Source organism: Atractosteus spatula, chromosome 10, assembly GCF_055471065.1.
Source record: "Atractosteus spatula isolate fAtrSpa1 chromosome 10, fAtrSpa1.hap1, whole genome shotgun sequence".
Lineage (NCBI taxonomy): Eukaryota > Metazoa > Chordata > Actinopteri > Semionotiformes > Lepisosteidae > Atractosteus > Atractosteus spatula.
Window position 1 is genome coordinate 16,343,743 of NC_142715.1, and position 13,748 is coordinate 16,357,490.

General features: G+C 37.3%; 1 protein-coding gene across 1 annotated transcript; it reads right to left on the reverse strand.

Moving 5' to 3' along the window:
- Window positions 1–875: 875 nt before the first annotated feature.
- LOC148825497 (uncharacterized) lies at window positions 876–12,380 on the reverse strand. The gene is made up of 2 exons (XM_088926203.1): window positions 11,993–12,380; window positions 876–3,052 (listed from the first exon to the last, which is right to left on the reverse strand). The coding sequence occupies exons 1-2, from the start codon at window positions 12,378–12,380 to the stop codon at window positions 1,098–1,100; spliced, it is 2,343 nt and encodes a 780-aa protein (XP_088782329.1). The 3' UTR covers window positions 876–1,097.
- Window positions 12,381–13,748: the final 1,368 nt, after the last annotated feature.

Below are 13,748 nucleotides of genomic sequence, written 5' to 3' on the forward strand. Positions count from 1 at the left end.
AGCTTTGTCAAGAGTGGGATTCAAACCCGTACCTCCAGAGTGACACCAGTATTTAAAACTTTGAACAAATGTGTTAGCTTTTATAATCCATCTTATTTGTGGAGTGGATGTGTATCTAAGAGTAAAGCGAAGATGCTCACTAAGGTGGGGATGACAGGTTCTGCAGGAACTGCGAATCATATTGCTACGAAATTATCAGGAAATAATATTTAATTGCATTTTGTTTATGTGGTTGGTAAAGTGTATATATATATATTGCTTGTCCTGTCCAGATTAAACAAAAAAAATAGTTGCATTGAAAAAAACAAAACTTACTAATAATTCCATATTTTTATGTTAATGCTGACAAAATAAATTTTCATATTAGGACAGATTCATACAACATCTCTTGATTCTTTATTATTTCCCCTTTAGTTCAGATATATTTATTGTATTTAATTTTTATCCTCTCTGGGTATAAACACATTTTAGATTGTGCAACAAAAACTTTGAGGTTTTTGGTAGAATTTAATGAGATTTGTTTTTTTTCTCTTAAGTGTGATACTTTAGGATCCTATTCTGTTCTATACATTTCATGCTTAAAAGTTGTTACACAATTACGAGCCTATCCAAAGAGAACAGTCTTAACTGTAAATTAAACAGGATTAAACTTAACATCCCAAGACTACAAAGAAATAAATAATTAATTCAATTTAGACTTGATTCAATTTAAAATCGAATAAAATGAAAACTTATATACATTTTATTATACACATAAATTGTACTGCATGACTAGAACTTATGTTCTATTATACATATATTATGTTTTAGTTAACCATAAGTAAGGGTACAAAATCAAAAGTGGGTGACTACAAAGTAAGTATGACTAATAGACATTTTAGGAACAAGTAAAGGTTTATTCCATGCTGAAAAGAGAAGAGAGGAAACATAATGTTTTGGCTGTGAAGCCTTCTGAGGGTGTTACATGCTGACTCATCTACCTACTTGAACTAATAAGACATTTTAGACATAAGACATGATTAAATCAAAAACTGGTGACTAATTTGGTGTGTTTTAAGTCAACTGACTGAATAAAATTCCTCCCAAAGTGACTGTAGCTAAATGATCTCTCTTCTGTGTGACTGCACTGGTGGACTCTGAAGGTCTCTTGTGTGACTGTGCTGGTGGGCTCTTAAGTTACCTGAATCACTAAAACTCTTCCCACACTGACTGCAGCTGAATGGTGGGCTGACTGGTCGCTCTCCTGTGTGAATGCGCTGGTGGTCTCTTAAGGTCCTTAAGTAACTAAAACTCTTCCCACACTGATTGCAGCTGAATGGTCTCTCTCCTGTGTGAATGCGCTTGTGAGCTCTTAAGGTCCTTGAATCACTAAATCTCTTCCCACATTGACTGCAGCTGAATGGTCTCTCTCCTGTGTGTATGTGCTGGTGTGCTCTTAAGGTATTTGACTGACTAAAACTCTTTCCACACTGACTGCATCTGAATGGTCTCTCTCCTGTGTGAATGTGCTGGTGGCATTTTAAGTTGGTTAACTGACTAAAACTCTTCCCACACTGACTGCAGATGAATGGTCTCTCTCCAGTGTGAGTGCGCTGGTGGGCTCTTAAGGAACTTGAATCTTTAAAACTCTTCTCACACTGACTGCAGCTAAATGGTCTCTCTCCTGTGTGAATGCGCTGGTGGGTTCTTAAGGTATTTGACCGACTAAAACTCTTTCCACACTGACTGCAGCTAAATGGTTTCTCTCCTGTGTGAATGTGCTGGTGTCTTTTTAAGTTGCTTAACTGACTAAAATTGTTCCCACACTGACTGCAGCTGAATGGTCTCTCTCCTGTGTGAATGCGCTGGTGGGCTCTTAAGGCACTTGAGTCACTAAAACTCTTCCCACACTGACTGCAGCTGAATGGTCTCTCTCCTGTGTGAATACGCTGGTGGGTTCTGACATTAGATAAGGCTCTAAATCTCTTCCCACATTGACTGCAGCTAAACGGTTTCTCTTCTGTGTGAATGTGCTGGTGTCTTTTTAAGAGGTGTGACTGACTAAAACTCTTCCCACACTGACTGCAGCTGAAAGGTCTCTCTCCTGTGTGAAGGTGCTGATAGGGTTTTGAAATGCTAGACTGACAGAAACACTGCTCCTGTCTTTGCCATAATTGCAGTTTGTCCACTCCTTCTGAGCAAGGCCTTGAATGATTCTTCCTCATCCTCTGATTGTGTTGTGGTCTCTTATTCTGCAAATGCTCCATGGAATGGTCTTGCTCTGTGTGCTGAAACTGAGATTTGTTTTCTCCATCGTGTCCCTCAGTGTGCTGCTCAGGAGTGTAAATCACCTGGGGCTCCTTCTCCAGCTCCCTAAGACTAAAAACAGCCAGTTCATTCAGTTGTTCGTCTCTGTGCCCAAGAACAGACTTCAGTTCATTAAATTCAATAATTTTCTTAGAAACCAGATTATTAAACCTGTGTGTAAAGTCATCAGATACAAAGGGATCATATGACTGTTTAAAATACCTCTGCAATGACAGTCTCTCCACTTTAACAGAACAAGGCCTAATTATTATCAAGCCCTGTTGGAGCGGTTGTTGTTCCTCCCTGTCCTGACTCTCCTCTCGGTGCTGTAACTCAGTACTGATCTCTTCACCAGGTACATCAGTCGTCTGCCCTGCAAGGTCAATCAACTTCGGCTCCATGTCCTGCTCTTTAACATTAACAACATCCAGTTCTTCACTGTACTCTTGTACAGAGACACAGCCCAGTTCATTCCAACCTTGCGTAATATTGTTTGTGTCCGGATTGGTAATCTTCTCTATAAAATCATCAGATAGTAGGAACCCAGGTGTCTCACTCTCAGGCTCTGTCTTCATCATGGGCACAGCAGAGTCCAGATCCTCCACACTCTGTCTACTCTCTGTGTGCTGCTCACTGAGTTTCTCTCTCCCTTCTGCAGCAGTGAGCTCTGTCTCCTGCATCAGACTGGAGCCCCACTCCTCCTCACTGTGCTGCTGTTCAAGAGGAGCCCTTTCCCCAGCATCAGGGAGAGCACTGGCCTCTGAGCCTGCAAATACAGGACAAAAGGACAAGACCTTTAATATGGGCTGACAGTAGAATTTAAAATGCAAATAACACCATGGAGATACAATAAAACAAACTTTAAGATATAAGGATTTTTAGCATCTACACAGACCACCACAGAATACTAAAATATCCCAATGATCACTTTATCCTTTTATAGTACACATTTAGTCGAAAGTGTTAATTTAGTTGACAAAAATTAGTACGAAAGGTTTTGTCAGCAAACCGTTTTTCATTTTAGTGAAAGAAAATGAAACACAAATATAATCCACAATGATAATGACAAAGACTTGATTGCTTTGTATTTCTATTTCAGTGCACTAAGATGAGACAAACTGGAGTAAAACTCACATTGAAATTAATTTTGCAACATGAGATTCACCATTTGTGTATTAACTTTATCTGGCAAATAGCAGGCTGGCTGTAACGGGTACAATCCTAAGTCTGAGGCTGTATGTGGACTGTGCGGTGCCTAATGGCTACGAATGTGTAAGAATCGCAGTTATCAGGATGTGCCATTTTCCATCTTCTTCTGTGTTCTAGGCGTCTCCCATTTCTGGATGGTCTTTTCAACACCTCATGTCATGAATTCTTTATGTGTTAATTGACTGGTACATTGAGATGTATACACTCAGCTAACCAGATTAAAGAAAAATAAAAGCTGCAGAGAAAAAAGACATGCTTGTGGCTCTCCATGCTTTCAGCTGGAAGAAAAAGATCTGGAGTCGGACAGTATTTCATTAATAATCAAAGAAAAACTCTTGTACAACATTACTGAACTCATTTACCAGATACATCAGATACATTTACCTTGCCGCTAGTCAACACATTAACTAGAAAGCTAAGCAGAAATAAACAGTTTTAAAGCTTGTATATTAGGAAATTACAATCTTCCTGTCTTGGATTGAGATTATTGTGCAAGAGATAAGTTACGCTTTTAAAATGTATGTCGAATGCGCTATATGTGCTGCATTTCAGCTTCATAACGGTGCTCTGTCAGAAATGTGATTTTTGGTCATATTTTATTTTCATAAGTTTACAGTGACAGTAAAATGTTTTTTGTGTACTGTACATTTCACAGCATGTAATAACCAGTAGAAAAGAATGTTATTTAATCACATGTAGTTTGTGTATGTGGCTGGGTATTAAGCTAACGAGACAATATTTTGTAACAACATATTATAGCATGTGCACGCATTTTCTACTAATTTCTTAAGAAGAGTGTGTGTGGAGTATAATTGTGTTGCCAACATTCAAGGTCAGAATTCTTCTATAAAGCCCTGGCCAAATATGAAGACAGTACATACCGTTAAAATTCAAACTGAATTAAAAACTACACATTCCTGTTAATGTGGCAGTGCATGTGATCCTTGCTTTTAGCCAATGAAACAGGGCCAAAAATCAGTACATGATGTTGGGGCTGAGTTTTGAAAACTTAACTTATCAGCAACAAAGCATAATTTACACGATAGGCTACCTTAAATTGTCAGTTACACAACTCTGTATGTCGCTTAAGCCACTCCTATTTGGCTTTTTAGTAATGGAGTCAGGATGATTACCCCCCCCCCCCCCCTAACTGTTCCGTGTCTGAATCGCAGAGGGTGAGAGAGAGTAGGGATAGACAGACAGAAAAAAGGGAATCACAACTACAATACAAATATATTTTTATGGTAAGGGGGAGCAAAACATCAGTATTTAGTACAAAATATATAGTTCACATCTGAGCCTAAATATAAAGTTAAAATCTCGACAAACAAAGCAATGTAGGAAATCCACAATTTTTCTGGAGAAGAAATACAAATAGAAAATAAATGCTTTTTTACATCTCAAATCGGTTTGATCAAAACGAACAAGAAAAATAGTATTTTCAGAGAGCAATTACTTTGTGTTTACATTTACATAGAAATTGGAGCAATCTAATCTAAAATTAAGATCACACCAGAGACAGCAGTAGCTCTTCTTGTTATAGACGTTCAGCAAAGGAATAAGCCATGTTAAGTGCAATAATTCAGTGCAGTAATCATAGTTTAAAATGTGCATAGAGTAATGTAAAAATGCTGGGAACTTCACAATTAAGAAGGTCAGTAGTACAAGAAACAAAAGGAGGATAAAACTTGAACTTTTTAAGGCTGAAACTATATTTCAGTCTAAAAAATTAAGGCAAATAAAAATTTAGAATGTTGGTGTTAGAGATGTAAATAAATGAAAAAAAAATAAAAATGTAAATGAGCAAAAGGCTTATAAATGGAACAGGTGTTACCTTGAAATAAGCAATCAGAAATAATTAGATATAATAAGAAGAGGGATGCAGGAACACTTGCAAAAGCTCAGGCATACAAATAAAAATAATAGAAAGCTGTGTGTTAGAAAAGAACATGTAAACCTGAAGCAGATTTGGCAGAAAGCGAGGGACTTGAATACTCAGCTGCATGTTTGGCAGTATGAAGGTTTGATAGGCTAGAGAGCCAGAAAATCAGCTCACATGACAAACAGAGCACTTCGGTCAGAGAGCCGTGTATGAATTATTAGCAAACATGGTTTCATGAAAGGCTTCTCAATCGGTTGGGCATTCAGGTAGATTGCCAGTGTAAAGGATTTATAAATATATTTTGTTAAAGCAAGTCAGTTTTTTTTTGCAACACATAAAACATTTTTCCAAGCAACACAAAGACATTTTTCCAAGAAAGTAATTTAGCTTTTGTCACTAATGGAACCACTAGATAAAGACATAAATCTAGAAAACTAAAGATTTTTAATTCAATGCTGGTAGCAAGATAAACTTGGACTCAACAGCTGACAGGCTGAGGTCAGTGTATATTTTATCGCTGAGATAGTGCAAGATGTTAACAGTGAAATCAGGTACTTAGAAGTGTCTCATTTCAGGAAGGAGATTTTCATAATAATTACAAATCTAGCAGGATAGAGAAAGCACAGTATAAAGGCAGTTAGATTAGTATCAGATTAGTATGCAAAGCCATTTAGCAAAGAGAGAAAAACCAGCATACATTAGATCTTTTTTTCTGAACCATGGAAAACCTGATCATGTTTCTCTATAATAATATAGTTTTTTTATTATTTTATATAGCACCTTTAAAATTAGCATCTCAAAGCAATACAATAGGTGTAAAAACAGTTATAAGGACCACAAATTACAAAGTACATACACTGAAAACAAAGGTTTTGAGTTTAAATTTAAATGCACTCAGGGTAGGTGATTCTGATATCACTAGGGATATAAATTCAGAGCTCTGAGGTGCAGCTAGAGAAGGCCCCGTTAACCACAGAATGTAGATAATCTTGAAGACCAGAGTCAGATGAACAAAGGTTGCAAGGTGGGGAGTAGATGGATAATAAGCCAGATAGGTACTGAATGAGGATGAGAATGTTGAAGTTGACTCGGAACCTCGTAGGAAGCCAGTGCAAGGACTTGAAGACAGGTGTAAGGTGATTGCTTGCTAGTGACCCGGTCAGGATTCTGGCTGTCAAATGCTGAACAGATTTGGAGATAGCTCAGTGTGGATTTAATTACCCCAGTAAACAGGATGTGCACTCACTAATTCTAGGAGAAAAAAAACTCTCAGTTTCTCTAGTGCCCTTTAAAGGAAAGGGAATCAGTGTGATATTCCACAATGCAGAGTGCTACATGGCCAGTATTTACATATGATATTTGTTAAACAAATTAACACAAGCAGTTTTTGAGGATTTAAGTATAGGCTGAGTCATTGCAGGATGCAAATCTAGAGACGTAGATTTAGGAAGAACACTTCCTAAAAGGGCTAGACATACATTTGACAAATTGACAGGAGATGTTGTAGACTGCACCAGTGGCCATATCACCCTGCAGCTCTCAACTAGTTATTCACTGAAGCTAAGCAGGATTGAGCCTGGACAGTACCTGGATGAGAGACTAACTGGGAAGCTAAGGTTGCCTCTGGAAGTGGGGTTAATGGGACCAGCAGGGGGTGCCCACCCTGCAGTCTGTATGGGTCCTAAGTCCCACTGTAATGGCAGGGACACTGTATAATTGGCTTGCTCTTGCCCCGCGGTGGACTAGCGCTCCATCTAGGGTGTACCCTGCCTTGCGCTTGTTGCTTGCTGTTGCTAGGCTCCAGCTCTTCCCACAACCCTGAATGGAATAATGTGGTTAGGAGAATGGATAGATGGATGTTACAGACTGCAGAAGAAGATGATCAAATTAATGGACTGAATACTTACACAGCTACTGAAAAAACATACAAAAAGCATGCTAACACCTGTCTTCCTATTCCTTAGTTAATACATTTGATTTTTATAAACAGTTAACATTGATTATTCATTCACTCATAAGGAAGAACAATAAGCTTCTGCAAAAATAAATCTAAATGGTGAGAAATTAGGGACTTAGAAGACAAAGAAAATTTACACTGTTTAATTTTAAATACTAAGTTATAAATGCAGAACCAATGGGTGCCATTCACAACTTGCGCTATAGAACACTCATTCTGTATTGCTGAGCTCCGCACCTCCTCTCTCTGAGAGAGCGCAGAGGGCAGTGTGCTATTTTTCCAGCCTCCAATTGGGAAACAAAAACCTGATCTGCTTCACACCAGAGGAAGAAAGGAGAATGTGATTTTTCCTGTAAGAAATGTGTGTTGCATTTATGAAATTCAACTATTTAAAACATTTACTTAAAAAGTAAAAAACCTACAGCAAACACAAATTTTCTAAGCTGTTCCTAAGAAAAATCGCCCACTTTTTCCGCTTACAAAGTGTTCTTTAACTAAACCCGTTTTTTATAGCTTTTAAAGTCATGCAATGTTTAAGTTAGGCTGGAACACATCATTGTATCTTATTTATATTTAAAAAATCATTTGTCCAGCCTTTTAAAAAGCACTGTGATAGACTGAAACACAGGCCTGTTATAATACTTATACTTAATATAATACTGGCAAAACATGATTAACACTATCACTACAGCAGTTTTTCAGATGAATTATTATGGCATCAAAAGACCTATTTATTAATAATATCAGTGAAATAAAGAACATTTATATTACTTTTTCTGTTCTGTGGTAATAGTTTAAGTAATTCATGCAGTAATTACTCTATAGTTATTACAAATTCAGTATTGGTGGAAGCCTCTACTAAATAAACTGAAAATAATGTTGTTTTCAAACTTTGAAAACACTTCCTTTGAAAACATAATTTCAAAACAAAACTTATAGAAAAGTACAGAATTATTAACAGTGCCAAAACAGATGTTCTTATTAGGAAAGATTCATACAATGTCCCTCTATAAGATTATTTATTATTAATCAAAAATAAATTATTTATTGTATTGATATTTGACATTTCGGGGGATCAAAACTCTTTAGACTGTGCAAGAAAAACTTGTACTTTTTGACAATATCTTATAAAATGTTGTAAATATTTTCTAAGACATACATTTTATTATTTATTACAATTTAGTATTTATGATACTTTTTATCATATTTTTTTAGTATTTATGATACATTTTATTATACAAATAAATTAAATACTTAAAATGTGACTAAAACTAATTTTGTTTTAATCAGTTTAATTAAGTTAATTAAGAATACATATAGTGAAAATTGAGTTGACTGGACTAAATTAAAAACGGATGACTAAATTAACACTGCAAACAACTTATCTAAACACACATTACATTTGTTGGTATCATATACCTCTATTTACAGCAACAATCAACACTGACCAGCAAAGTCTTTTAATAACCATGTCAAGGATTAAATGTGAAAACAGTGTAGTGACTGGTCAAAGCCCAAGCACAGTCCTCAGTGTGCTGTTTAAGGTTGAACTCTAGAAGCCACGAATGGCTTAGACAGTGAATTCGGAGAGGGAGAGAGATGAACCAGGCAGGAAGGGAGACAGTCTGATACAGAACTGTTTAATTACAGAGAGGCTCCCAGCTGAAACAGAAAGAGGCAAGCTGGTGATCCAGAAAATAAACCAAAGAGGGGAAAAAAGGCAAAAAGGCACAGAGATAACCAGTGGGAGTAAATGAGACCGGAGATGATTTTCCACTGGGTTATCATTACTTATCATTACTTGATATGATAAGGGGGGGAAAGGGTTGTTCTGAATATACTTTACTGAAGATAACGCTAACACGAGTGAGTGACACTTATTAACAACAGCGGATTGAATCATAATAATAAATAGAAAACTTTATTTTATATAACACCTTTAAAAGGGGCTTCTCAAAGCTCTTTACAGAGGAAAAAAGCCACACAGTGGGAGGAGGCAGCAGAATTAAACAGGTACAGTGAGGGTTTGAAAGGGGCAATAAGGAGTTTGATTAAACTGATTGAGATCTAGATTGAGATTCTCATTGAAAAACGGGCAGTCTGAGAGAAAGGTGTCCAAATCTGTTTGGATGGCAGGGTAAGAATGTGAGAGCTCTCATGTTGCCCCTGGCAACCGTAGGACATGGGTCGGACCCAGTCCAGGCATGACAATACAAATTTGAGACTCCCCAAAAAAGCAAAGATCCAAACACACAAATGATCTGAACCTGATTCATTAGAAAGTGGAGGGCATAGATTCTAAAAAAAACACAAATATCAAATGAGATAAAATAATAATATGAGGTGAATCTAGATACAACAGGTAACTCCTGGTTATTGTCAACATTTCAAGCTTCACAGCAAAGGGGATGCTCGCTGGGATGTGGAAGCCCCAGATTCAGTGATCAAAGCAATTGTAATATTTACCTTGGTTTAAATTAGTTAATGAAATCCTAGGTAAATGATTAAGTGTTAATAAACAGTCCAGAAAGACAGCCTAAAAGAAAGGGACAGAGATAAGAACAGAGAAGACAAGAGAACATGAAGGCGAGACCTCCTTGTCTCAGATCAACTGAAAGACCAGACTGTAGCTAAGTATTTGAACCTTGTTAAGATAGCCTGTTATTCTGTAATTTTTAGAGATCTCTGATTGCCAGAGTAAAGGATGCCTTGGTTAAAAACACCTTCTCCTTATTAGTGGGTGGATTTTGAGAATAAGCAGGTAAATTGCCATTAATTTGGTAACATCAGGGTTAAGAGAGGGAGAGAGATTTAACTGCAGGTAACATTGTTTTTAGTTTGGAAGCAGTTGATCTCTTCTGCTGGTCTTTGTAGGAGCTATTTAAGAGTTGAATACTTAGCAACAGTCAGGTTTTTCTGGGTAAATAGGAGGTTGGCCTGTGGGTCACCTTATTTATAAATTGCATAACTTGCATTTTGTATGTTTATTGTGTGTGTAGTTTAGTGTGTGTATTGTCACTGTTAATAAATATTTGTTAGCCCAGTGTGTCTTACTTCTGACTCTTTTCTGTCGGAGCACAAATAAATCAAGTGCTTGTCAATCTAATTATTTCTATATATGGGTGATATAGATATATAATTTAATTGTTGATTTACCCTCTGGGCCATTTCAGGCTGTTCCTCTAATTTCAAAACTCCCCATTTGTAACCATTGGTGTCAACAATATTCTCTGATGGTATTCTATGCATGGTGTATCCCAAACTGTGCCACTTGCATGCTGGGATAGGCTCCGACTCTACCGTGACCCTGTACTGGATAGAGTAGTGAATTCAACTGAGAGGAAACGACTCTCTCTAGAAGACTCATACACATTCTTCTCTGTGCCTAATCCAAAGAGGTCAGGAAGAAAACAGTGCTGGTACTCAACTGATCAATAAAAGCAGACAACACTGGCCAGACATTGTAGCACAGAAACACAAAGAAAAAAACCCTGGGAACAGAGATTCCTCCAAAATCCAGGACACTCCTCCAAGATCAATGAATACAGCAGAATCCCCAAACTTAAAACATCCCAATATGCTGCAGCCCACCAGAGACAATCCAATATTCACTTGCTCCTGCACCTCAAACCCCTGACCCATAGAAAACATAAGATTGCATATATCTATCAACTGATTGACCATTTTTATCCTGTTTAAAATGTCACATTTACTTCCAGATTTTATTTGCTTTTGTAAAACCTAAATCACTGAAAAAACGTTTGGCCAAGATTATATTAAAAATAAGTTAAATACATAAAAAATATATCAAACATAATTCCAAAGATAAAAAAACACTAAACAAGCAAGATACCAATGTATTCTGAAACAATGATGTAAATGCAGTAGCTCATCATTTTTTACTCCAGTTACTGACTAATATAGGCTAAACAACGTCTAAACAATGTGTTCTCGGCCTTGTTACTGAAATACAGATGAGGGGATGAGGAGAATGAGGGGTTAATACAGACACAATAACTGGACACTACAGTACATTAACACTGCACTGAGAGAGAGAAGGATTAATACAGAAACACTGACTGCACATTACAGTACATTAAACACAGCATTGAGAGAGAGAGGGGTTCATACAGACACACTGACTGGACACTCCAGTACATGAACACTGCACTGAGAGAGAGGGGGGTTAACACAGACACACTGACTGGACACTCCAGTACATTAACACTTCACTGAGAGAAAAAGGTTAATAAAAACACGAATATTCCGAATATTCCTGACAGAATATTCCAGAGGAATTACTACAGACAGACCCTGGTGGACTGGAATGTTAAACAAATATAAAAGCTAAACAAATACTGTATTTGTATTATAATAATTGTGTAATATTATATACTGTATATATATTTCCTAATAACATCGGATTACACACCGATTTAGAGAAACAGATGCTGAATCTGCTGAGATGCTGAGTTGTCTTTAGCATCATAACCGGATTATAACAATTTCAGTTTCCAGTAAAGCATCCTGTCGCTATATCACACAAGTCTTTCCACTTCACTTTGTATCTCTCCACTATATTCTCACCAGTGAGGAAGTTAAGGACACTGTTTTTAAACTCACACACACACTGACTTCATACAAGTCACCACACTGACCTGCCAGCTCCAGTTTCGTGTCCATTTCTTCTTTTATTTCTGCAGTGACTTCACAGAGAAGCGTGTGTCCAACACGATCTGTCTGTCCCTGATCTCCTCCTGCTCCCGACTCCTTCTCCCTCAGCTGCAATCTCCACTTCAGGCTCTCGTTCTCCTTCTTCAGCTGCGCCATTTCACTCCCGACACTGTGCTCCACACACTGTGTGATTTTAAACACGGCCCGTCTCACCAGGATCTGGGAGACGCTGCGGAGTTTGTCTTGAAACTCGTCCTCAGAATCAGAAATTCTGTTTCCAAAAACTTCTGACATTTCATACACGATCGATTTGAGCAAAACCTGCATGAAAGAGTGAAGCTCAGTTTGCAGATTCAACAAACACTCCGCCATCCTTCTTCAGAGTCGGTCATAAACAAAGGCTAAATTGTGGAGTTTAAACGCAAAAACGTTCTTATTTTATTCTTCACAAATCCTGCATTCAGGCCTGTATTCCGTTCAAGCATTCCGTTCAACACAGCTGACAAATCGTAGCATAGTAAAAAAACAAAATAACTTTCTTCTTGATTATTTAGCTAAAACAACTGACTCAATCACTGTCTCGTGGGTGAAATATCTGTTGTGTTGAGTCGCGCAGCATGATGACGTCATTCTTTAGGGCTGCCGCAGCTTCAAAACAACTGAGGAGAGGAATTTTGAGACGTATCTGTATTTCTGTAACCCCTGCAAAGATATAAACCTCACCACACCTGCTAGCGCCATCTAGTCAGGACGAGTGAATCACCTGCGAGTTACGCAGTGTGAATTTTGTGAAACAGAAAATGTATTTCCACGTTTTACTTGCAGGACACTATAATGTACATTATTATCAGCGCAGGATTTCATGTAAAGCTATTTTTAAATCGAAGCACACATCACTTATCACCTGCTCTGCTCAGTTTTGTGATATAATATTAAATGCAATCTCTGAATAAGTCACTGAACTGGGCCAGACCAACTGAAAGGACGGAATGCAGACAATAACTTAACAGGTTTAAATTTTATTCTTCTATTGCCCCTCCACAACCCACTCAAATTCATCTTATCTAATTAATACATTTTTCCTTCCTTTCATTTTCTTTATACACCTCTCTTTCCCTTCCTTACTATTTTTTCCCAATCTTTTTTATCTCTCACATCTCTCCATACTTATAGCTTTGTTTATCTTAGATGAAATATGTCTCAACAAGGCCACATACTTGTTTAAATTGATTTATTTTTCCTTCCAGGCTATAAACAGTGTTTTCATCTTCAGTCTGTCCAACAGGTTGATTGGCCCCATATTTTTCATCTGTTTCTACAGAACAGCTCTTCCTCCAAAATGTAAGCGTAGCCAATGTTGCAGAAAAGAAATATGCCTATTGTAATAATTCTAAGAATTTTTCTAGTGCAAGAGCTTAACCAAAACTGTACCTGTATTTCTAGGTGTTATACCAGTTCAGTCATATATACATTTTGTGATCAGTCACCTTGGAGTCTGCTTAACCAGTAGAAATCAAATACAACTGAAGTTTTTCTTGTTGAGACTTAAACTGTTAGTCTTCCATATCAGGTAAGTGTATAAAAAGTCAGCTGTAACTCTTCTTGTCAGAACTACTCTCTTGACTGTAAGGAGGATACTTCTTCTTGGTCATGTATTCAATAAACTCCTCTTCTACTTAACAAAAAACGTCTCAAGTGGATTTTTGTTCTACATCTCCATTCGCAGGTTTTTGGTAAAAA

Coding starts and splice junctions, on each gene's coding strand:
- LOC148825497 (XM_088926203.1), bottom strand. CDS start 12,380: ATGGCGGAGTGTTTGTTGAATCTGCAAACTGAGCTTCACTCTTTCATG. Junction 3,053..11,992: donor CACGAAACTGGAGCTGGCAG/GTCAGTGTGGTG, acceptor CTGTATTTGCAG/GCTCAGAGGCCAGTGCTCTC.